The following is a 24,452-nucleotide window of genomic DNA, read 5'->3' on the forward strand; positions in this document are numbered from 1 at the left end:
CTAATCTTCACCACATTGTGTGCTTTCTCTTTTGCTTTTATTCTGTCCCTGACTTCCCTTGTCAGCCACAGTTGCCACATTCTCCCCTCAGTATGTTGTTTCTTCCTCGGGATGAATTTCTGCTGTGCCTCCTGAATTACCCCCAGAAACTCCTGCCATCACTGCTCCAGCACCCTCCCTTCAAAGCTCCCCTTCCAATCAACTCTGGCCAGCTCCTCCCTCATGTCTGCGTCGTTACCTTTTACTCAATTGTAATACTGTTACATCTGATTCCAGTTTCTCCCCATCAAACTACATTCTATGTTATGGTCTCCACCCAGGGCTTCCTTCACTTTAAACTCCCTAGTCTAGTCTGCCTCATTAACCATCACCAAATCAAAAATGTCTGTTCCCTTGTGGGCCATCATGTAGATATTCCACAAATTCCTTTTCTTGGAATCTAATGCCAGTCTGGTTTTCCCAGCCCACCTGCATATTGAAATCCCTGTGATTATTGTAACAGTGCCTTTCTTATTTACCTCCTGATTTATTTTCTTCCCCATCGTGACTACTGCTGGTCGACCTGTACAGCGTCCTTTTCCCTCTACAGTTCCTTAACTCTACCCACACAAATTCTCTGCCTTCTGACACTGTCACTTGCTGTCAATTTAATTTTATTTCTAACTAATAAGGCAACCCCAAACCCTCGGCCCATCCTTTCATGAGGATGTGTCTTCTTGGATATTTAGTTCTCAGCCCTGATCCCCTTGTAGCCACGTCTGTGATACCCACAACATTGTGCTACTAATCTGTGCGACAGACTCACTTACCTTGTTTTGTATACAGCAATTAAAAATCTCACAACACCAGGTTATAGTCCAACAGGTTTAATTGGAAGCACTAGCTTTCGGAGCGACACTCCATCAGGTGATTGTGGATGATCAGGTGATGAAGCAGCGTCGCTCCGAAAGCTAGTGCTTCCAATTAAACCTGTTGGACTATAACCTGGTGTTGTGTGATTTTTAACTTTGTACACCCCAGTCCAACACCGGCATCTCCAAATCTTGTATACAGCATGTATTGAAGTACAGCACCCTCTGTCCTGCATTGGCTGCCACCTTTTCATAGCTGTCCCTAAAGGTAGATTCCTGACCCTTTCTGTACATTCTGTCCTATTACTTGTGGCAACTTTAACAACCTATAACAACCCCCCACACCCACCCTCTCTACACACCTCTCCATCCTGCCCAGACCCCCTGTGGCCCTTCTAGCGCAGTGTGAGAGGAGCCACCTTTGGGCAGTTCAATCAGTCCAGGAGCCCCAACCCCAGGGTGTTGGAAAGTTCCCCTCAATCTTGAGGGGCTGCTGAAGGAAGGTGGTGAAGTTAGCAATCCCAACTAATTCTATAAACTGGAAACAAACATGTTAAAAGAAAGTGGATAAAAGGCTTGTATTACCTGCCCTGAGGTTTTACTCTTGTTATTGAAGCTGTTGTTTTGAATTCCTGGAGAATTGTCAGATTTACTTTGTCCCGTTACACTCAGCTGACCTCTGCTCTTCGATTTAGTGAAATAATTCATGTTAAAAACCACGTGATGGGGTCTAAGGTGTAAATATTAATTCTTTGCTTACATTATTATTAATGTTCCATCATTAGTCAATTCCCAAATTAACAAGTTTGTGTGTGTATTTAGAACATGAAGGATCAATATAAACAGTAATCAAAAGCTATTTGAAAATTAAAGTAACTTTCCACTTTGCAGTCATTGTAGAGACAGGTGAGTAGATATTTGAAAGTCATCAGTGTCTGCATCCTACCTACAAAACTGCAACGCAGAGTGTGAAAGCCCACAGTGATGGTAATGTCTTTTAGCAGACAGCTATCCCACAGCCTTCATTCTGATGCTATAGTGCTGCCGTTCTCTAACAAACGCAGGAGACGAGGGAAGACCCAGCCGATGTTTTCATTTCAATCATCATCTGGAATTTAAAGTTATGTACACGGCTGTCCTCAAAGCGTGAAGTTCTGAAGCTGGCATTGAGGTTCCCACCAAGCCCTTTTGTAAGGGAGCAGGCTACACAGGGAGCTATTACCATGTTCACAGCACAAAGGGCCATTTGGCCCATCTGCCCTGTCAGCATTTGTGCTCAGCACCACCACCTTCCTACTCCTCTCCATCTTAATAATTTGTTCAGAAGGGTGTCATCATCCACCTTTGGGATGGGATTTGAACTCAGGACTCCTGGTTCCAAGGTAAGGACACTGCCATCACACCACAAGGGCTCTTGAGAATACTTTCCTTCTATTACTTTCCCCTTTTTCTGTTCACTTGTGACATGTTTCCCTGAAGCAGTAAGTGTGACTTTTACATTAACCACTCTCTGAGGGGAGTAAGTTCCACATTCTCACTCTTCTCTGGGTAAAGAGGTTTCTCCTGAATTCCCCCTTGGGTTTATTAATGACTCTTATATTGATGACCCATGTTTTGATGTCACCCACAGCAGAACCATTTTCTCCCTGTCAAGACCTTCATATTGCAATGATCTCTGTCACATTACCCTCAGTCGAATTAACCGAAAGGAAATTGAGCTTCTTTAGTGTTTCCTGGTGGGTATAACTTACAAGTTCTGAAATCATCCTGGTTGATCTTTGTTTGCACCCTCTCCAGTACTCTACATCCTTTTTATAACCGGGAGGCTGGAGCATAGTGTCCAGGCTGTTAAAAAAGGGAATTTGAGGGCTGGAGGAGATCAAGGAGAGTGTTATAGTTGAGAAGATCAGAGCCAGGGGAGGGAAGGTTGTAACGTGAAACAAACAATTGAGTTCCGTTTGTCGCTGAGTCATGCTTGATCTTATCAGCCATCTGTGATGTGTTTGATGTTAGGCTGTCCTTTCTGAATACTTTCATAGTCTGCTGTAATTGAGGCCCGTAGTTGGTAAAACTCGACCCTGTTGTACACACTGGGGAAACACTTTGACTGATAGGACATGGGTGGTCTTTATTCCATTTCAGTTCCCTCCATTGTTGCTGACAGGTTTTGACCATTCTAGTCTGCTTTACTCTAACACTATTGTCTGTACCTCAAAGAACAGCACAGGAACAGGCCCTTCGGCCCACAAAACCCGCCCTTACACATGACCCCTGTTGTCTGTACCCGGTTTGTATCCCTCTATTCCCAGCCCATTCACATATCTGTCAAGGTGCCTGGTACCTCATTGGGTAGTTGTGGGGAAGGGTAAAGGATGCCGCAATAAGATCCTGTGCTGCGCCAATCAAAGTGCTTTTTCTGTCTGTGAATGTTTGCAAATAAACACCTGTAAAAGGGGCCGTCCTGTTTATACCAAATGAATAGGCATCTGGGAAGTAGAACATTGGTTTTATTCCAGTTCACGTGGACTTAGATAGCTACCCAACTATCAGGTTATTCAAACATCACCTGACGTCCCAACAAACCCAAGTGTGAACATTCACCTCGTGTCATGAGATTCCTGTGGAGTTTTTTTTCGACTTTTATTTAACCTATTTTTCTAATCAACCTGCTCAGATGTTATTACACACCCCTGGAACAGGTGGGACTTGAACCTAGGCCTTCCGGTTAGGGACACTGCTACTGAGCCACAGGAGAGTTACCATGGAGAACTTTGGGATGGTTTGTCAGAGCTGAAATATAAATAAGTTTGAAGACAATACCAGGTCTGTGGAGAGGAAACCGTTAATATCCAGGATCCATATAACTCCTGTTCAAGATTGAAGTAAACGTCATACTGGACTTGGTGTTAACTCTGTTTCTCTCTGCACAGATGCTGCCAGACCTACTGAGGTGTTCCAGCAATTTCTGTTTGTTTCAGATTTCTAGCTTCGCAGTATTTTGCTTTTAATTGAATGCTTTCACAGAGAAACTTGATTTACTTTGTCTGACTAAAGGAAGTTCAAAGCATTGACCAGGGAACTGGTGTTTAAAGCTCATGAAATGATTTAATAAAATTTCTGCTGACTGTCGTCCTGATTCACTTACATTAAAGGATCAACGTTCAAGTGGCTTTTAAGGTGATCTATTCATTTGTAGCCAGTTGCTCATGTTGAAGGGGATGGCAGGGCTGTTGGCTCAGTTTGCAGCATTAGCAACGAGCCCAGTCAACATACTGCAGTAATCCTGACAGAAGTGCTTTATGTATTGAGAGATTGGATCTGGAGCATCAAGTTGCTGATGTAATTGACGTGAGCCTTGAGTGAAAAGCTGAAGTTATGAATGTACATTAATCCTGAGGCCGTAATGCCATCTCCCTTCCATCCAGCAGTTATTCTCTTGATTAAGGACAATCACTCTCCCAAAGCGAGCTTCCTAACAAAACTGGATTTCATTCTGATTTGCCCAGCCACAAAACGTTCATGTCAGCCTGTTTGTAGGTGTTGCCTTTGTTGTATTTTCCATCTTCTTGGTATAAGAGCTAACAGTTTTGAAATGACATCAGGATACAGTAAAGCTGCAGTATGGAGCCTCGATCAGTCTGGGCTGTTCAGTGTTGACGCCAGACATTTCCCTGTCAGGTACAATGCTTCTTTCAGGCTGAGGTATGCTCTTCCCTCTTCCTCAACCAACCAGGTATCAGATGCAAAAATGGAAATTGCTGGAGATACTCAGCAGATCAGGCAGCATCTGGGGAGAGAAAGCAGAGTTAATGTTTCCAGCCCAGTGACCCTCCTACAGAACTCAGATGCCCTATCAGAAGAATATTTGCTTCTGCGCCAGTCCAGTTTTTTTGTTTCTCTCACCAAGTTTGCCAACTATATCTAATATCAGTCCATATTTTGTTTTATGCTTCCAAAGATGTCTGCTCCAAAGCTTACCAAGAAATGTTTTGCTAAGGAATGCAGGAGCTGGAGGCAGTTGTACAGACTTTGTCACATTGTTCTTGAGCTGCATCAGTGATGCTCCTTAAACACAAACACAGACAGGGGTTACTGTTTGGAGAACGGTTAAGTTAGTTTCTTTCTTCATTGAAATAGCACTGTGCCTGTCTGTCTGCATGCCTATGTCTCCCTTTGTGTCTGTCTCTCTCTCTGGACACTGCATGGGTTTTCTTTTTCTTTTCATAGGATGTGGACATCACTGGCTAGGCAGTATTTGTTGTCCATCCCTAGTTGCCCCTTGAGAAGGTGGGGGTGAGCTGCCTTCTTGAGCCGCTGCAGTCCACGTGCTGTGGGTAGACCCAGAATGCCCTTAGGGAGGGATTCCAGGATTTTGACCCAGTGACACTGGAGGAATGGTGATATATTTCCAAGTCAGGATGGTGAGTGGCTTGGAGGGGAACTTGCAGGGGGTGGTGTTCCCATGTCTCTGCTGCCCTTATCCTTCTAGATGGAAGTGGTCTTGGGTTTGGAAGTTGCTGTTTGAGGATCTTGGTGAATTTCTGCAGTACATTCTATAGATAGTAGCAGCAATGCGTACTGAGTGTCTGTGGTGGAGGGAGTGGATGTGGTGCCAATCAGGCAGGCTGTTTTGTCCTGGGTGGTGTCAAGCTTCTTGAGTACTGTTGGCACTGCCCCATCCAGATAAGTGGGGAGTATTCCATCACACTCCTGACTTGTGCCTTTTAGATGATGGGCAGGCTTTGGAGAGTCAGGGGGGGAGTTACTCATCGCAGTATTCCTATCCTTTGATCTTGGACCTGCTTTGTTTGCTGCAAGTCCAGTTGAGTTTCTGATTAATGGTAATCTCTTGGATGTTGATAGTGAGGGAATTCAGTGATGGTAACACCATCGAAAGTCAAGGAGCAGTGGTTAGCTTGTCTCTTGTTGGAGGTAGTTAGTGCCTGACATTTGTGTGTTGTGAATGTTACTCATCACTTGTCAGATTTTGTTGCAACTGAACATGGACTGCTTCAGTATCCGAGAGTCGCAAATAGTGCTGAACGTTGCGCAATCATTGGTGAACATCCCTGAATTTGACCTTATGATGGAGGAAAGGTCATTGATGAGGCAGTTAGAGATGCCTGGGCGTGGAACACTACCATGAGGAATTCCTGCAGAGATGTCCTGGAGCTGAGAAGACTGATTTCCAACAATCACAACCACCTTCCTCTGTGTCAGGTGTGTCTGTCTCGGAGTCTCCATGTGTGTGCGCATGTCAGTGTGTGTGTGTCAGGTACTGACTTGCGTTGATTTGTGACATGGTCATTTAGTTTGCCATGTTAAAGTTAACAGAACTTTGTTATTAAGCTAAGATGGTGAGGAGGCAGGTGAAGCTGCTGTTAGGAGTTGGGACATCAATTCCTACCATTTCTGAAATAATTTAGGGTTAATTCTCAAAAAAACTTTGTCTTCTGCAACCTTCGGCATGCCTGTTCATCACTCAGGATCTCTCTTTTGGGAAATGTTTGTTTGATGTGGATTTGCTGTCAGAATAAGGAAAACAAGGCTGCCAGTTTCTACACAGCAAGATCCCACAGTCAGTTTGTTAACCACTGAGCCATCCTTGGCTGTCTTTGATGTGCAGCAGTTTCTGTTGACCAATTGAAGACCAAGCTTCATTTCTTCATTTTGTAATTCACGTGGTGTTTTGATAGTATTACAGGGGACCAATTCCCAATGGTTTATACCTGTATTTGTTCAGAGTTTGACAATGACATGTTGCTGCTGGGTATTTTTAATGAATATTTTGCATGGTACTATCTGTATATATCCATAGGGCCCAGTCTGTGAAAGTGTATTTCAGCGTGACCCTTTTATATTAAAAATTTGTTTATTCTCAAAAAAACTTTGTATTCTGTAACCTTCAGCATGCCTGTTTTAATGCTGCGTGAAAATCTTCCAGTTTACTTGTAAATTGTTTACAAAAATACCAGAGTTTAAAAACTGCACCCGTCTTAATTAACCATAACTAATTGTCATTGAATTGTAGGATCCATACAGTGCAGATAGAGGCCATTTGGCCCATCGAGTGTGCACCAACCCTCCGAAGAACATTCCACTCAGACCCTGGCTAACCTGGTTAACTCTCATCCCTGAACACTGGGGCAATTAAACATGGGTAACCCACCCAGCATGCATATCTCTGTCCCTCTATCTTCCTGCCTCTGGCACATGGGTTTATTAGATTTGAGCAGTTTTGTGCGCTTTCTCTGATTGTGTTGATAACTTCGACACAGACTGGGATTGGGGAACTGCAACTCTTGCACTTGTCCTGTGTAATAGTCTTTATCACTGGCTCCAAGGTTTGTGACTGTGGTAGTGAGCGTGGTTAACCGCCATCGGTCTGGGATGGCAGTAACTATGTCCATGTTTGTGACACTGTGCCCGTGTGTCAGGAAGGGAGAAATCGGCAGCTCCAGTGTATGTGCACCAATTTTTCAATCTGACGATTGCTTTCTGAGACTTGAGAATTCCAAATGAATTACAAAATTTTTGGGCAGGTGAAGTTACTTTTCTTCTTAGCCCATTGGGGTAACAGGCACTTTCTGACTTCACTCTGGCTTGATCAGTGTTGCAGCTCATTGTTTGTGTTGGCTTTGTGTCAGCCTGAGTTGGTTCATGCCTCACTAGCCCCCGTACCTGTGGAGATGTTTATGTTTTTGATCACAAATTTGAATCCTGGTGGCGACTGTTCCACGTTTAATGTAAACGGCTCAGTATTAGAAGGTAGTTATTTTCCCAAAACATTACGCTATAATTGGATAATAGATAGAAGAATGAACAATACATTCCTTTGTAGCTGTTTGTATTCCACTGGCAGGACACTTCATAGCAACTTGAATCAAATACATTTCTTACTAGGATTCCGAGACTCTTACTGTTGTACTAGGAATTGAGTTCTGTCTTGTGGATCTCAGTGCACCTCCAAGTCACTCTTAATCTGTCTACTGTCAGCAAGGCTGACATGGCTTTAACCTCCTGACCCTCAAGCTCTGGAATTCTCCCCCCCATAAACTCTTCTCTTTTTAAAAACCGAAAGGACTGCAGATGCTATAAATCAGAAACCAAAACAGAAATTGCTGGAAAAGCTCAGCAGGTCTGTCAGCATCCGGGAGCAGAAATTAGAGTTAACGTTTCGGGCAGAGTGACCCTTCCTCAGAATACCTTTTAAGATGCTCCTTTTCTCCTACCTCTTTCGCCAGGCTTTCATGTGGCTTGGCTTACATTGTTAGCTGCTTTATACTCCTGTAAAACAATCAAAGATGTTTTCCGACACTGGGGATGCTATGTTAATTCACATTACTTTTGTTTAGTCAGATCATCCACGCACCATCCCCACAGTCAGACACTCACTCACATCCACAGATGCCCACCTTTAGATCACTGCTTACTCATCGCTAGTTCAGTAAAAATATTATGAGAAAGTGGATTGACAAGAAAAAGAAGTACCAAATGTCACTTTTATGCACCCACACAAACACACTTTGAAACTTTGTTAGCTTTGCAAATAGTAAAACTGGCGAATGTCGAGGGAAGGTTATAAGTCAGAATGTTACAGGTGAGGACAGTCTGACAGACAGGAAAAGCAAGATGCAGACTGAAGGAAGTGAAGGCGGCTGTAAATGTCAGAACCCAGAGCCTGGCAGAATATTTTATTGCTCATTTGCTGCTCCAGTGAGCATTGAGATTGATGTTTTGTGTGGTGGAAGTCTTAAGAGTTATTTTTTCATTTGTTTTTATAAAGAGACCGACAGGAACAAATTTGTTTTCATTTTTGAGATTTTTATTTTGGACTGAGTTAAAAGTTGCAGCTAAGTTACTGATTTGAAAAATACCTGTCTTACTTGCATAGTTACAGAACTGTTGCAGCTTTTGAAATGTGACCAAATTTAGTATTTTTGCTTAAAGCAAGTTTAGAATTTCAAAGGGAGTGTCTCTTAGTAAAATATTAATTCCAGTTTTTAACAATTATAGAGACTCGAGAAAACACTGTTCATGACAATGTCTTCAAAATTAGCAGCAATTAACTGCATGGAAGTAGAATTAACATTGAGTAATCTCCACATAACCTGTTGAAGTTCAAAGTTTGTGAGAAGATTTGTAGCTCGGGTGCTCGTTGTTGTAGTTCTGTTCGCCGAGCTGTCATTAGCTGTCTTCCTGTTTGTCCTAACGATCTGCATCCATGAACACCAACTATCCACAAAACGACATGACCAGCTATCCTTAGTAGCCACACATGCAGATGACAAGCAACATGAATTCGACTGGGACAACACTACTATTATAGGACAAGCCAAACAGAGAACAGCCAGGGAATTCCTAGAGGGATGGCACTCATCCACAGATTCAATCAATTAAGCGCATCGACCTGGACCCAATATACCGGCCACTGCAACGGACAGCTGGAACTGACAACCGGAAGCGGCAGAGACAAACCAATATAAATGCCAGAGGAAACATCACAGAAGCGCTTCACAGGAGGCTCCCAAGCACTGAGGATGTCACCTAGACAGGGGACGAAACGTCTGCAACACAAATTCCCAGCTCGGCGAACAGAACCACAACAACCTGTTGAGGTATTTTTGTACTTTAAGTAAAGGACTGAATTGTTTTGGCTGGACTATTGCTGTGTAAGACCAATGACTATTTCAACGATTGAATACTCCTGTGTGCTCTGAATTCAAAGTTGCTTAATTCAAATGAGCTGATTTCTTTTTTAAAATAAAGTTCCCACTTCATATTAGTTGTGTTGGTTAATTCATTTCTTTGTCTAAAAATTACAGTTACCAGAAATAGATTATTTAAAAAAAACAAGCATGATAAATGGTTCATCAGTCCTTCTGTATGACTAGATAATTAAATAGATCATGTTCATATGGATGAAAAGTAAGTGAGATTATCAGTGGCCATAAAATATTGAGACATTTGCAAACAAATAACACGGTCAAAAGAGCTGCATTTTTTTTTTAAAGTAAATCAGTCCTGTATTAGCTGCAAATGCTAAACTGATTTTTGTCACATGGAGGGGGAAAACTTGCAGGTGGTGGTGTTCCTCTGTGTCTGCTGCCTTGTCCTTTTTCAGGGTAGTGGTTATATGCTTGGAAGGTGATCTCTGAGGGACCTTGAGTTATTGCAGTGTATCTTGTAGATGGTACACTCTGCTGTTACTGATCGTTGATGGTGGAGGGACTGGATTTTTGTGGATGTGGTTCCAATCAAGCGGCTGCTTTGTCCTGGATGGTGTCAAGCTTCTTGAGTGTTGTTGGAGCTGTCTCCATCCAACCAAGTGGGGAGTATGCCGTTACACTCCTGACTTGTGCCTTGTCGATGATGCAGCTGCTACTGTACATTTATTTCAGTGTAGAAAGGTACCCAGGTGACAAAGCTGAGCAGCACTAACAGTAACCAATAAAACGCTGCCATGCCTGGATAGACACTAAGTACAAAGCATTAAGAATTGTTCACCGACAATACTATAACCACCAATATGTATTGTGAGACTTCCCAAAGAAAATAACCTTTGGTTTGCTTAATTCTCAGGAATGGTGCAGCATGTAACAACCTCAGGTGAGAGGTGGTACCTCTGACAGTGCAGCATCGCTCAGTAATGCACTGGAGTGTCTGCTTGAAATAGTGTGCTCAAGCACTGGAGTATCTCTGAGCTCAGAGCTCGGATGATAGTGTTTCCACTGGCTGCTGCTGCACTGTCAGGAATGGCCACAATCTCTTGCTGTCGAGTAGGCATTGGAGTCATGTGGAATTACCAGAAATTACCTGATCATTAACCTGGCTTTCCTCTATGTATATCAGCTCTGATTGATATTGTTAAGCCTTGTGCCACTGACGTCAAGCATGTTCCTTCTGGAAAGAGCAGATGTAAAACCTATTGATCGGAATAACTGAAGCCCTTGTAAACAATTATTGATCATTCCACTTTCCTTTGGAAGAAAAAGACATTTGCATTTAAATAGTGCCTTTCTTGACATCAGAACACTTTGAGATGATTCACAATCAGTGGTGTATGTTTTGCAGTGTAGTCACTGTTCAATATTGGAAATGCAACAACCAATTTTTACGAAACAGCTTCCCATAACCAGGCAATAAAGGCCATTGTTATCAGTCAGAGCATTGAAGGCAGCTTTCTTGTTCTTTGGAAGTATAGAGTCTATCCGTCACCTTGGGCAGGAGGCTGGATGGAGCCTCGATTTGGGATCTTCTCTGAAAGTTGTCACCTCCAACACACAGCACTTCCTCGATGTCACACTGGGAGTGACAGCTGAGATTTTATCCTCGAATCTCTGTGTGAGTGCAACTTGAACCCACGACATGTAATTTGACAGGAGGTTATGTAAAAACTTTGTGTTTTAATTTCATTGTGCAGATGTTTAGTAAAGAGTGCTTCAAAGTATTGGGAAGTAGACAATGATTACAGTTTGATCCCTGTAAGGCTGGCTGATCTTGAAGTTTTGCGGGTTGGTGTGACACATGGTGATATCATATTCCCTTTCTCCCCACAGCCGTTCCCTTCCCTCCCAGCCACCGGTTGACAGTTAAGGAGGTCTTTGACCACGATGGGAAGCCACGTGTGGACGTGCTTAAGGCTCATCTTACGAAAGAGGGCCGAGTGGAGGAGGCTGCAGCAATGAGGATTATAACAGAAGGAGCATCCATTCTCCATCAAGAGAAGACAATGCTGGACATTGAAGCTCCAGTCACTGGTGAGTTGTGGGAAAAATAGGACACTACCTGATTTTGTTTGGTTGGGTGATGTGTATACACCATTGAGTCAGACAGCGCGGAAATCAACCCTCTGGTCCAATCAGTCCATGCTGACCATAATCCCAAACTAAACAAGTCCCAGCTGCCTGCTCCTAGCCCATGTCCCTCACATTATACTCAGGGTGAATTGCTGCTTTCAGCTGCACCATTCTCTGCAACTGAGTCATACATCCTGCCCTGTTCTCCAGGCTCTTTGGACTGTAATCTTGATCCTTGTGAACAGTTTATGGGATGATGCTGTGCTCTTGCGTTTTGGGTCATGTGGTTTTCCTTTTGCTATTGTATACTTTGCAGAAAGTAAGGTTGCTATAGTTTTGCCAAATTATACCAGAGGGATAACTAGTGGGGGTTTAACCTGAGGGTCACCATGCCTCAGGGTGAGGGGAGGGGTTGAAAAGGAAAACCCTTCATAGGAACCTCAGCTGGTGTGGGAATTGAATCCATGCTGTTTGCATAACATGCACTGCAAACGAGCTGTCCAGCCAACTGAGCTAAACAGCCCCCTCTTATACAGGACACCCTGCAGGTAAATTGGAAGCTTGTTACAGATTACCATAGCACCTGTCATGCTCAGGCACCCCAAAGCTCTTTATAAACAATTAAGATCTGTTTGAAGTGACATCCTCATTGTAATGTAATACTTGGCAGCCAATTTCTACATAGCAAGATCCCACAAATTGATGGCTGCCAGTGATCAGGTCACCTGCTCAAATAATTCTAGTTAAAGGAACATTGAGCCAAGCACAGAGTAAAATGATCCCCTTTTTTTAAAATAACACCATGGGATTGTTTTCACCCAGTACAAAGGGCATATGGGGCAGTGATTTAATGTTGCATCAATGACAGTATCTTAGACAGAGCAGCACTCCCTCAGCGTGGCCTTCCTGACCCTGAACTGTGGCCTGAAGACCCGTGACTAAATCCCACATAGTTGTGATCCAGGGACGGAGGGTGAGCCTCATCGTAACTCCATTCTGACGGTGTCTACTGTCATACAAACTGGGAACAGGCTATTCGGGTCTCTTAATCCTGCTCGATGTAGATTGTACATAGAATATAGAAGAATACAGCGCAGTACAGGCCCTTTGGCCCTCGATGTTGCACCGATCCAAAGCCCACCTAACCTATACTAGCCCACTATCCTCCATATGCCTATCCAATGCCCGTTTAAATACCCATAAAGAGGGAGAGTCCACCACTGCTACTGGCAGGGCATTCCATGAACTCACGACTCGCTGAGTAAAGAACCTACCCCTAACATCTGTCCTATACCTACCACCCCTTAATTTAAAGCTATGCCCCCTCGTAATAGCTGACTCCATACGTGGAAAAAGGTTCTCATGGTCAACCCTATCTAAACCCCTAATCATCTTGTACACCTCTATCAAGTCACCCCTAAACCTTCTTTTCTCCAATGAAAGCAGCCCCAAGTGCCTCAGCCTCTCCTCATATGATCTTCCTTCCATACCAGGCAACATCCTGGTAAACCTCCTCTGCACCCGTTCCAGTGCTTCCACATCCTTCCGATAGTATGGCAACCAAAACTGCACACAATACTCCAGATGCGGCCGCACCAGAGTCTTATACAACTGCAACATGATCTCAGGACTCTGGAACTCAATTCCTCTACCAATAAAAGCCAGTACGCCATATGCCTTCCTCACCGCACTATTTACCTGGGTGGCAACTTTCAAAGATCTGTGTACATGGACACCAAGATCCCTCTGCTCATCCACACTACCAAGTATCCGACCATCCGATCTTCTCCTGCGCGCTTTTATAGGGAAAAAACCTACCCGGCTGCCCCTCTGGTCTTCGTCACTTCCCCCTGCTGCTCCCTCTCTTTCTGTGAAGAGAAAAAAAAACACCGCTGCCCGCTACCGGTAAGTAATTTTGAAACAAACTGTCTCACCTTAGCTGTAGCCTTCCGGGTTCCTTTAAATTCTGCTGCTGCTCCCACTCAAAATTCCTTGTGCTGGAGCTATATTGGCTGCCTCAGAAATGACAGCGAACTAGAGTGTGAGCTAATGATCTATTGAGCAATAAAAACAGAAATGCAGTTCAATTAGAACATAGAACAGTATAGACCCTTCGGCCCTCTGTTGTGCTGGCCTTCTATCTTACTCTAAGGTCAGACTACATACCCTCCACTGTATTAACTTCCATGTGCCTATTCTGGATTGCCCTACTATAGGAAAGATATAATTAAATTGGAGAGTTGCAGAAAGATTTACCAGGGTGTTACCGTGACTGGGGTTTTAAGTTATAAGGTGAGGTTGGATTGGCTGGGACTTTCTTCACTGGAGTGCAAGAGATTGAGGGGTGACCTTGCAGAGGTTTGTAAAGTCATAAATAAAGTGAATAGCAAAGGTTTTTTCCACAGGCTAGTGGAGTTCAAAACTAGGAAGTATAATTTTAAGGTGAGAGGAGAAAGATTCAAAAAAGCCATGAGGAGCAACCTTTTCACATAGTGTGATGTGTATGTGGAATGGATCTCCTGAGGAAGTGATAGATGCAGGTACAGTAAAAACATTTACAAGACATTTGGACAGGTACATGGAGAGGAAATGTTTAGAGGGATATGGGCCAAATTCAGGCGAATGGGATAAGTTCAGTTTGGGAGACTTGGTTGGCATGGATGACTTAGACTGAAAGGTCTGGTTCTGAGCTGTATGACTCTGAGAATTGGAGTTTCAGGTCTGTGACCCTCTATTGAGATGACAGGTTAGCCCGACTTCTCTGCAGAATGTTCTGTTCCAGAATGACCTGCTCTTATTCCACTTTTTCTGCATCTGCGGTAGTTTTGCTTTTGATTGTAATTTTTTGTGAAACTGGAATTGACAAAATGAAGGCAATGAGTCTCCCAAAATCCCAAAGGCAACCAGTCAGTGCAATTCTCGGAGCAAGAGAGAAACAAGTGATGGAGGGGAGTGAATGTCAGACCCTCCTTTTTATTGAAGTGGAAACTGTATTTATTGATGTCAGTTTTTAAATGGGAAGCTATGTTTGATTTATACAAAGGCTGTGAATTGAGGATTGTTATTAGATAGCTGAACTGCTGAGGAAGTTCCTGGTTAATGACAGAGCAAAGGCAACCAGATCTATGAAACCTGCAACAGTTTTGTCAATTAACAGTGGATGCTGGTTCAATAATGATTTGTGACTTTATGCAGCACCTTTTTAACATGGTTAAATGTTTAAATGAATCAAACTTTTAATCTAAGCTGCATAAGCAAATGTTGGGATAGCTGCATGTTTTAAAAACTCTTAAAGCAAGAGATATGAATAGAAGAGTCTCAGGAGGGAATTCCAGAACTTAGGGTTGAGGAAGCTGAAGGCATGAACTCTATTCGTGAAGTGATTAATGTTGGGGGGGTGTGTGTGCAAGAGACTGGAGATCTTGGAAGGTTGTCAGACTGGAGGTGGGGGTGCTCGGTGTGTGTGGTGTTGCAGTGATGAGACCATTCATGATTTGGGAACCCGAAAGAAAATGTTGAAACTGAGATGTTCCCTGATCTAGCATCAGTGTTTGGTTTATGCTTCATTATGGAGGTTGTAATCTGTTTATCGTGGTCTCTCTAGATGTGCAGCTGTCATTTGTGGTAAACCTGTACTGAACTGTTTGTTTCTGATGCTGTTTGGGTTATTTAGGTTGGTGTAAATTGGGGAGTCAGTGTTCTAGTCACAGCTGTCCAGACATCCAGCTATGAGCAGGCTTGATGAACCAGTCTTGTCAATGGCTTCTGTTTTCAGTTCTGAAAATGATCAGGCCCCACAGTGCCCCGTAGGATGTAGAGTCACTGGGGAGGGTGTGGAAAAGGTTTACATAGGACAACACTAAAACCACAGTGAAGATGCAGGAGTCCTCTCCCAAACACAAACTGAGATAGCGTGGGAGAATTATTTCAGGTTAATTTTAGGTTAGATTTTTCTAGATCCTCCAGAGGCCATAACTAGGATCCTTAAGTTGAACATAGTCACTGATTCGTTCAGCAGTGAATTCAGTAGAAATATCGTTATCCAGAGAATGTGGCATGCACTCTCATATGGGACAATTCAGGTAAATATCGTAAATACTGAATATACACAGAATTTAAAATCTCACAACACCAGATTATAGTCCAACTGTTGGACTAAACCTGGTGTTGTGTGATTTTTCTTTTACTTTGTTCACCCCAGTTCAACACCGGCTCCTCAAATCAGGATATACACAGGAGACAGAAAGGGACGACTGGTTGTGTCAATAGGGTGGGAAGAGACGAAACAGCATATGGACCAGTTGGGTCACGTGGTCTGTGAATGCGTTATAAATTCTATGCAACGTGACTGCCTGTAGTTGTGGGTTATTTTGCAGCAAAGCATGGTGACTGGGGAAGCAATAGAGCTGCAGTAGTTGCATTGCTGTAAATGATTTAAAGCGAGTGGTACAACCTTTGTCCTAGTAAGTGGGGCTGAGATGATAGCTTGATGGTGTTGAGCTGCAAACAGTGGGAAGCATTGAATGCAGATACCGACAGGATTGCTTTTGAGTTTCCTGCTGAAAGGAAGCTGATTAATTAGATATTTCACGACCAATGTGAGACCAGTGAATCTGAGTTTAAACTCTCTGTGGGCAGTATGTGTGCAGCAGTGAGATTCATACATTCAGAACTCTCAGCAGCTTCCTTGTGCTGGCTCTTTGAAATAATTCCTCATTTAGTCTTTCCTATGACCATCCACAATTTTCTTTTCCAAATAACCCCTCCATTCCCTTTGGCTGTTCCTTTTCCCTCCAGTACCTTTTCAGACAGTTCAGCCCAGACCATAACTTTGTGTGAAAAGAAACAGTCTTCCCTCAGGAATTTTGTCAATAATCTGCGATTTCAGTCCTCGTGGAAATAGTTTCTTCGTGTTTATTCTATGCAAGTCTTGCTGACTCTGAACATTTGTATCAAATATCCCATTCACCATCTCTACTGTAAAGTAAAACAGCCCCAGCTTCTCCACTCTCGCTCCAATCACTGAAGTTCCTCATTACTTGCACTGTTTTAGTCAATCTCCTCCATGTCCTGGGACAATGCCAGGGTAGTTTTCATAGAGTATGGTTCCCAGGGCTGAAGAATTCACCAGGGAGGACCTAACCAGTGCTTGGTCAAGGATGAGCATGCCAGCCTTGCGTTTGTAGCTCTCGTCATTGAGAGGCCATTCAGGCCCAGACTCAGACTGCCCCATTGGAGTTGTCTAGTCTTATTCTCTTAACTCAATAAGCTCCCATTCTGCTCTTCAAATGGAACTGTTTCTCCAAGATTTCTGCTGGTTCAGTTGAGGCTTTTGAGAGGGTATTGACTGATTGATTGTTTTTATTTAAACACTGTCCAAGGGAATGGGGAAAAGACAGAATGGCACTAGGGCCAGTGCAGTCATGATGGGCCAAATGGTCTCCTTTCATGTTGTAATAATTCTGTGGGTTTCTTTTGCTTTGAGTTTAGTTTCTAACTGTTCAGAAATGAACTCTTGGTAACAATGTCCATGTTCTCATCTCCATCAATGTGAGGTATTTGTTCTAAACGCCCCCTCATTTCTTCGAGTTTTTTCATGCAACAGTAACACCAGAGTAAACAGGAGAAGGAGTAGGCCATTCGGCCCTTCGAGCCTGCTCCATTATTCAGAATGATCATGGCTGATCATTCAACTCAGTCCCTTGTTCCCACTTCATCACCATGCCCTTTGATTCCTTTAGTCCCAAGAACTATATTTAACTGTTTGAAAATATTCAGTGTTTCAGCCTCGATGCTTTCTGTGGCAGAGAACTCCCCACTCTCTGGGTCAAGCAGGTTCTCCTCATTTCAGGCCAAAATGGCCTACCCCATGTCTTTGACTGTGACCTCCTCGTTCTGCTCTCCCTGGTCACCAGGATCATCCTTCTTGCATTTCACTTGTCTCATCCAGTTAGAATTCTATTGGTTATGTAAATGTGTAAATCTAATCGCTGAGATGACCAATTGTTTCTCTTTGGTGTTGCTATCCAGAATAAGAGAGATCTCCAGCTCCTTTCATCAATAAACTATAAATAATCTCTTTATAATAATATAACTCATCCTTAAAACAAGTGACCAAACTGTTTTATATCCAAGTTTTATAATCCATAATTCGAATTGGAACACTTTTAACCCTGAACATAGAGTGCGTGTGCACGCATGTGACGACACTGACACTGCTGAAGTGATACCTGAAATAAAACAAAGGCAAAGCATCCTCAATGGTCTCTAAATAAAGGTTAGAGATTGATGAATTCTTGTAGTACACCGAGCTGCTCGTTGACAAAATCAAATTGTTGATAGTTATGTATTAGTGATAAATTGATTAGAAATCAAAATGGATCCCAGTTTTTGGATAGGGGTTACAATTCGATTTTTTCAGAGTTTGTAAGGCAGACCAAATACTGAGGTGTTGAACTGACTGGGTTGACTAATAGAGTGCCTTTCTGAACCTTCCTGCTATTTCTCTTTCTTACAGTTTTCCTCTTTTTTTCCTTTTTTTTGTCTTTCTTTGAAGCAGTGTCAAACCAAGCCAGGGTTGCTAGGAAACAGTCTCACAGTGCAAAAGGCAAACAACCCTTTTTATTCCAGAAGGATCCAAACTGTTCAATGTCTTCTAGTTGTTTTTACATAATCCACCATTTATAATTATTATGCATTAATATTTATGTATGTGGATTTTATAATTGCAGCTGTAGAACCTAGGGTGGTATGGACTAGACAGAGAGAAAACTTACATTTCTATAAACATCTTTCACATCTTTGTCCCAAAGCATTTTTTTAAAAATACTGTTCACAGGATGTATGTGTTGCTGGCAAGGCCAATGTTTTATTACTGTTCCTAATTACCCTGGGGAATGTGCTGGTGAACCACTAGTGACTAATTAATGTACTGTAGCTACTATCTTATTGGCAAATGTGACCATGATGTTTTTTCTAATTTGTTCACGGGTTGTGGGCATCGCTGTCTGGGTCCAGGCGAGGTGATTTTTCAAACCATTGCAGTCCACGTGCTTTAGGTAGACCCTCCGTAGGGGGGTATTCCAGGGTTCTGTCCCAGTGACAGTGAAGGAACAGCGATATATTTCCAAGTCAGGATGGTGAGTGACTCTGAGGGGAACTTGCAGAGGGTGGTGTTCCCATTTATGTCGTGGTTGTGGGTATGTTCACTGAGCTGGGAAGTTGGTTTGCAGGCGTTTTGTCCCCTGTCTCGGTGCCATCTTCAGGGCTTTGGAGCCCCCTGTGAAGTGCTGCTGTACTGTCTCTTCTGGAATTTATTTGGTTCAGTTCCTGCTGCCTCTGATTGTTTGTTGCAGAGGCCGATATATTGAGTCCGGGTCTATGTGTCTGTTGATGGAGCCGATAGACCTGGACCCAATATCCCGGCCTCTACAATGAACAAGTGGAAGCAGCAGGAACTGAACCAAATAAACTCCAGAAGAGACAGTACAGCAGCACTTCACAAGAGGCTCCAAAGCACCGAAGATGACACCGAGACAGGGGACAAAACGTCTGCAAACCAACTTCCCAGCTCGGTGAACATACCCACAACCACAGCAACCAGAACCCGAGCTACAAATCTTTACACAAACCTAGAATGTTCCATGTATAGGTATCCTCCGCTTTTCAAATATTCATTTTATGCCAATTCGCTTTCCAGAAAGACCTTTAGTACCTGTTTTTCCGAACTGAAAGAGGAGTTTCACTTTTACAAAAAAGCTTGTGCAGTGAGAGTGGTTTCGCCAAGCACCTTGCCCGGGAACTACACTCAGCATCGAGCTGCCGCAGCGTTGAAATGTCTCTGTGAACACCTGTGCTTTATCCCATTTATTTCATGCACCGTTAGCAAGATGTGTCCGAAGGGGTGTGTGTGTGTGTGTGTGTGTGTGTGTCCCTCCCCCTCCCCCTCTCCCCCTCTCCCCCTCTTCCCCCTCTTCCCCCTCTTCCCCCTCTTCCCCCTCTTCCCCCTCTTCCCCCTCTTCCCCCTCTTCCCCCTCTTCCCCCTCTTCCCCCTCTTCCCCCTCTTCCCCCTCTTCCCCCTCTTCTCCCTCTCTCCCTCTTCCCCCTCTCTCCCTCTCTCCCTCTCTCTCCCTCCTACACCCCAGTCTCCTGTACCTCCCACCACCCCAACCTCCTCCAGCCTGTATAATATGATAGTGTTAGTTGAGGTTTTGTGTTATTTGGTAGGTTATGCTTTGGGTCTAGGAGCGTTCAAAATGTTTCCCATGTAAACTAATGGTAGTTGCTTCTTTGCTTTACACCATTTTGGCTTACAAGTGGTTTCACAGAAACGTTCTACTTTCAGATATTTATTTGGGGGGGAATTCAAATTTCACCAAACCCTGTGTTAGTTCAACAATCCAATCACTCTCTAGGTAAAGATGTTTCTCCTGAATTCCCCCCTGGATTTATTGGTGACTGTTTTATGTTGATGGCTCCTGCTTTTTTTTATCCTCAAGAAGCAGAAACATCTTCTCCATGTCTACCCCATTGAGCCCGTTGCGAGGACCTCCTGGATGTAGTCAAGGTTGTTACATTTTGATGATTCCTGGCTCCCACAAATTTCTATTTTTTCCAACACGTAAAACATTTCAAACAGCTCATTCCCAGCCTCTCCTTATAACTCAAACCCTCCAGACCCAGCAACATCTGGTAAATCTTTTGAACCCTCTCCAGTTTAATAATATCCTTCCTAGAACAGGGAGACCAGACTGTACACAGTGCTCCAAAAGAGTCCTCACCAACATCCTGCACAACCTCAACATGACGTCTCAACCCATGTACTCAAAGGTCCAAGCAATGAAGGCAAGCGCGCTAAATACCTTCTTAACCATCCTGTCGACCTGTGATGCAAATTGCAGAGAATTATGTAGGAGTCCCAAGGTCTCCCTGTTTGACAACACAACCCAGGACCCGACAATGAAATGTATAAATCCTGCCCTTTTGTTTCACCAAAATGCAATACTTCACATTTATCAAAGTTAAACTCCATCTGCCACACGTCGGCCCATTGGCCCAATTGACCAAGATCCCTTTGTAATCTTCGATAGCCCTCCCTGTTTACTATGCCACCAATTTTGGACAAAGTCAAATATCACACAACACAAAGTTATAGTCCAACAGGTTTATTTGGGAGCACTAGCTTTCGGAGTGCTGCCTCTTCATCCTCGAAGCTAGTGCTTCCAAATAAACCTGTTGGACTACAACCTGGTGTTGTTTGATTGTTTTTACTTTGTCCAGCCCAGTCCAACACTGACACCTCCAAATCATGACCAGTTTTGGTGTCACCCACAAACTTGCTAACCATGCCTCATAAATTCTCATCCAAATCATTTATATAAATGACAAACAGTGGACCCAGCACCGATCCCTGTGGGACACTGCTGATCACAGGTCTCAAGTCTGAAAAACAACCCTCCACCACCACCCCTGGCTTCTGCTGTTAAGCCAATTTTTTATCCAAATAGCAAGCTCACTGAATCCCATGTTTCTTTACTAATTAGTCAACTATATGAACCGTTGGCCAGGTTTTAGTAAAGGCCATGTAGACAATGTCTACCAGACTGCCCTCATAAGCCTTTTGATTAAGTCCTCAAAAAAAACTCAAGTTAGTGGGACACAATGTCCCTTGCACAAAACCATGCTGACTATCCCTCATCGGTCCTTGCCTCTACACATGCATTTAAATCCTTACTTTCAGAATCCCCTCCAACAACTTACCCACCACTGACATCAGACTCATCGATCTGTAGTTGCCGGATTTCTCCTTACGTCCTTTCTTAAATAAATGCAAATCATGGATGTTTATATTTACATAATCAATGTGCAGGGTTTCATGGGATTGGCACTAAATTAAAATGCTCAGAGCTGGTGTAGTAAAATAACCTTCCTCTGCGCAGTAACAATTCTGTGACTCCCTCTGGCTGACCGGTTTCCAACCACAGTCGTCTTGGTGCCCACTTACTGCCTGATGGGTGTTTAATGCAAGGAGGGGGGTCCTCCTGTGGACAGGCAGTGCTGAGCCCTCACCACTGGTCAACAGCCAGTTACTGGACTCCTGTCCCCTTCAGTAAGTTCCCCATAAAGTGTAAATCCATTCAGCACATTGACATAAGGTTTCTGTTGGTAGGTTTAATTTACTTTGTTACAAGGCTAACGTTCCCAGTTAGTAAACTGCAGCTGATCCACCTTTTATGAATATTGTATTTCCAAATGTTATAAAAATGTGGAAGTTCTTCCAAGCAAACTCATATGATGCAATTTCCTTCAGGCTAAATGTGATGTAACCAAAGTGGGCCATTTTTAATCCATTTTATATGCTTTTTAGACAATTGCTGATTCCTTCCCTTGGTGTGTTATATTGCAGTTTACTTGTTTTAACAATCTCAGGAGATAATAATCATGGTATTTGAGTGCCTGGCCAGAATTTCGTTGTATGTGTGTTGATCATTTTTCTGAAGGATAAGAATCCACATGCAGCCCACACAAGAGTTTTTAAACAGATGGTGGACACGTAGGGTGGTGTGATATCCTGAATAGACCAATGGATTTGAATTGTACTTTTCAATCTGTTGCCTGACCTCCTAGATTTGCAAGGACACAGTATGAAACAAGGCACTCTATAAACTAAAGCTTAATCATTAACTTCACAATGTGGAAGGACTGAGGTACTCATTTAGGCTTGTTGGGGATTTCCTCATTCCAGGCCCAATCATACAAGATTCATGGGTCATTTCTGTGCGAGTGCTGATGGTATCACAGCAGTTAACAATTCTTGGTATGTCCTAATCAGATTGCTCTCTCTGATTAGCACTGCACTCAGGTGTTCACAATTGAGATTATTTTTTGTTTTTGAACCTTGGCGAGCTCTCTTCACTGTGACCAGGACTAAATCAGAAGTTGCTGTTGTAATTTGATCCTGGTTCCAGATCATTGTTGTATAAGACGCATTTTCCACATGCCTCCAAGTTGAATTGAACTGACTCATGTCTGCCAAAATGTTGAGTCTTTGTTTTGATAAGAGTGATCTCTTGCACTTGAAATGAATGTTAATGGTTTATTGCACTGATTTCTGGTTCAGCTGGTCATCGGTAGCATGTTGCCTTGGGGTGGGGGGGTTGGGGGAGCACTTGTCCTGTCTCCCACTGACCATTTAAAGCCTTGTGCATCCTTAGAATGCTGCCTTGTTTGTGCAAAGACAAAAAACTGCAGATGCTGGAATCCAACGCAGACCGGCAGGAGGCTGGAAGAACACAGCAAGCCAGGCAGCATCAGGAGGTGAAGTCAATGTTTCGGGTGCAACCCTTCTTCAGGACTTTTGGGGGGGGGGGGGGAAGCTGCAGATAAAGCGGGTGGCGGGGGCAGGGTGGTGATAGCCGAAGGCAGGCAGACGGTATGACCTGGTTTGTCAATGGGAAGGATGAATCTGGTAGGTGGCTGGGAGCAGTGGAAGGAAGGGAGAGGGGCTGGGAAAGGAGTCGGGGGATGGGAAGGGAGATTATTTGAAATTGGAGAACTCAATGTTGAGTGTCCAGAGGACTCAACATTTGAGTTCTCAATTTTCAAATAAACCCCCTTCCCATTCCCCATCCTCTAAATCCTTTCCCAGCCCCTCCCCCTTCCTTCCAACACTCCCTGCCACCTACCAAATTCATTCCTCCCATTGCCCAATCATATTCTCTGCCTGTGTTCACCTATCCCCAATTCACCACCCTGCCCCCGCCACCCGCTTTATCTGCAGCTCCCCCCCCACACCCACCCCCCAAGTCCTGAAGAAGGGTTGCACCCGAAACATTGACTTCACCTCCTGATGCTGCCTGCTTGCTGTGTTCTTCCAGCCTCCTGCCTGTTTATGCTGGCATTGTTCCGTTGTGCTGTTTAGGTTCCCGCTGCTTGATCAGATGGAAGTGGGGGGCGCTGTTCAAAGATGAGCAGGGGTCCTTGCTGGTATTCACCTTGGTCACTACAAAACAGACAAACCAGTTATTTATCTTGTTCAATTAGTGAAGCTTTACTGTGTGCAACTTGGCTCAGTGTGGTCTTATTTTCATTCAAGTGGTATGGATCTCACTGCCTGGCCAGCATTTATTGCCCATCCCTATGTGTCCTTGAGAAAGTGATAGTGAGCTGTCATCTTGAACTGCTGCAGTCTGAGTGATGGAGCTGTCAACAGCCCAAGTGCTGCTGGAAACGGACCTGCGGGAATCTGACTGACTGTAGTTGGATAAATTGTGCAGAGGTTTGGTCAGACCCATCTGGGAACTGCTTTCCATTTTAGCAGAAGGACTGTGATCCTCAGACTCTGTAGCCAAGGAAGGGTTAAACTACAAGGGCTGATTGCAGAAACTTGTTCTGTTTTTCTGAGAATTCCCCTCCGAGTGCAGAAAAGGTGAGGAGTGATCTCATTGAGGTCCCAGGGAACTGCACGTAAACCATTCCGACTGTTTGCCAATCCAGAAAAAGGACAACATCATCTTTTGAATTTGAATTGTGAGTGAAATCTTTTCCCAGGAGAATGAAAATGTGGAACTTTGTTTTGAAAGGTTCTTGGAGCTAATTGAAAGCTTTTATCCAAGAGTGATCAACGTTAGTAAAGTGTAGGAAAGGATATGGAGCTAAGTGGAGTTCACGTACAGATCCCCCATGACCTGATTAGTTTTTGGAATAGGCTTGAAGGGCTGAGTGACCTGCATATTTCAATAACTTTACGCAGACAGTGGGCGTTCCACGTCATTAGAGTGAACTAATTTTAAATTAGCCTCAT

The 24,452-nt window shown here is 43.6% G+C and overlaps 1 protein-coding gene across 5 annotated transcripts in view; it reads left to right on the forward strand.

The window, feature by feature from the left end:
• LOC122539543 (protein phosphatase 3 catalytic subunit alpha) overlaps positions 1 to 24,452 on the forward strand; it is a 332,195-nt gene that overhangs the window by 108,812 nt on the left and 198,931 nt on the right. For all 5 annotated transcript variants that reach the window (XM_087979864.1, XM_043674511.2, XM_043674507.2 and 2 more), the window contains exon 2: positions 11,411 to 11,611. In XM_087979864.1, the coding sequence (XP_087835990.1) occupies positions 11,411 to 11,611 (201 nt within the window). The remainder of the gene's footprint in view (positions 1 to 11,410; positions 11,612 to 24,452) is intronic.

The sequence above is a fragment of the Chiloscyllium plagiosum genome, unplaced genomic scaffold, assembly GCF_037043375.1.
Source record: "Chiloscyllium plagiosum isolate Xiang-an unplaced genomic scaffold, Cpla_swu_hap1 HiC_scaffold_36, whole genome shotgun sequence".
Lineage (NCBI taxonomy): Eukaryota > Metazoa > Chordata > Chondrichthyes > Orectolobiformes > Hemiscylliidae > Chiloscyllium > Chiloscyllium plagiosum.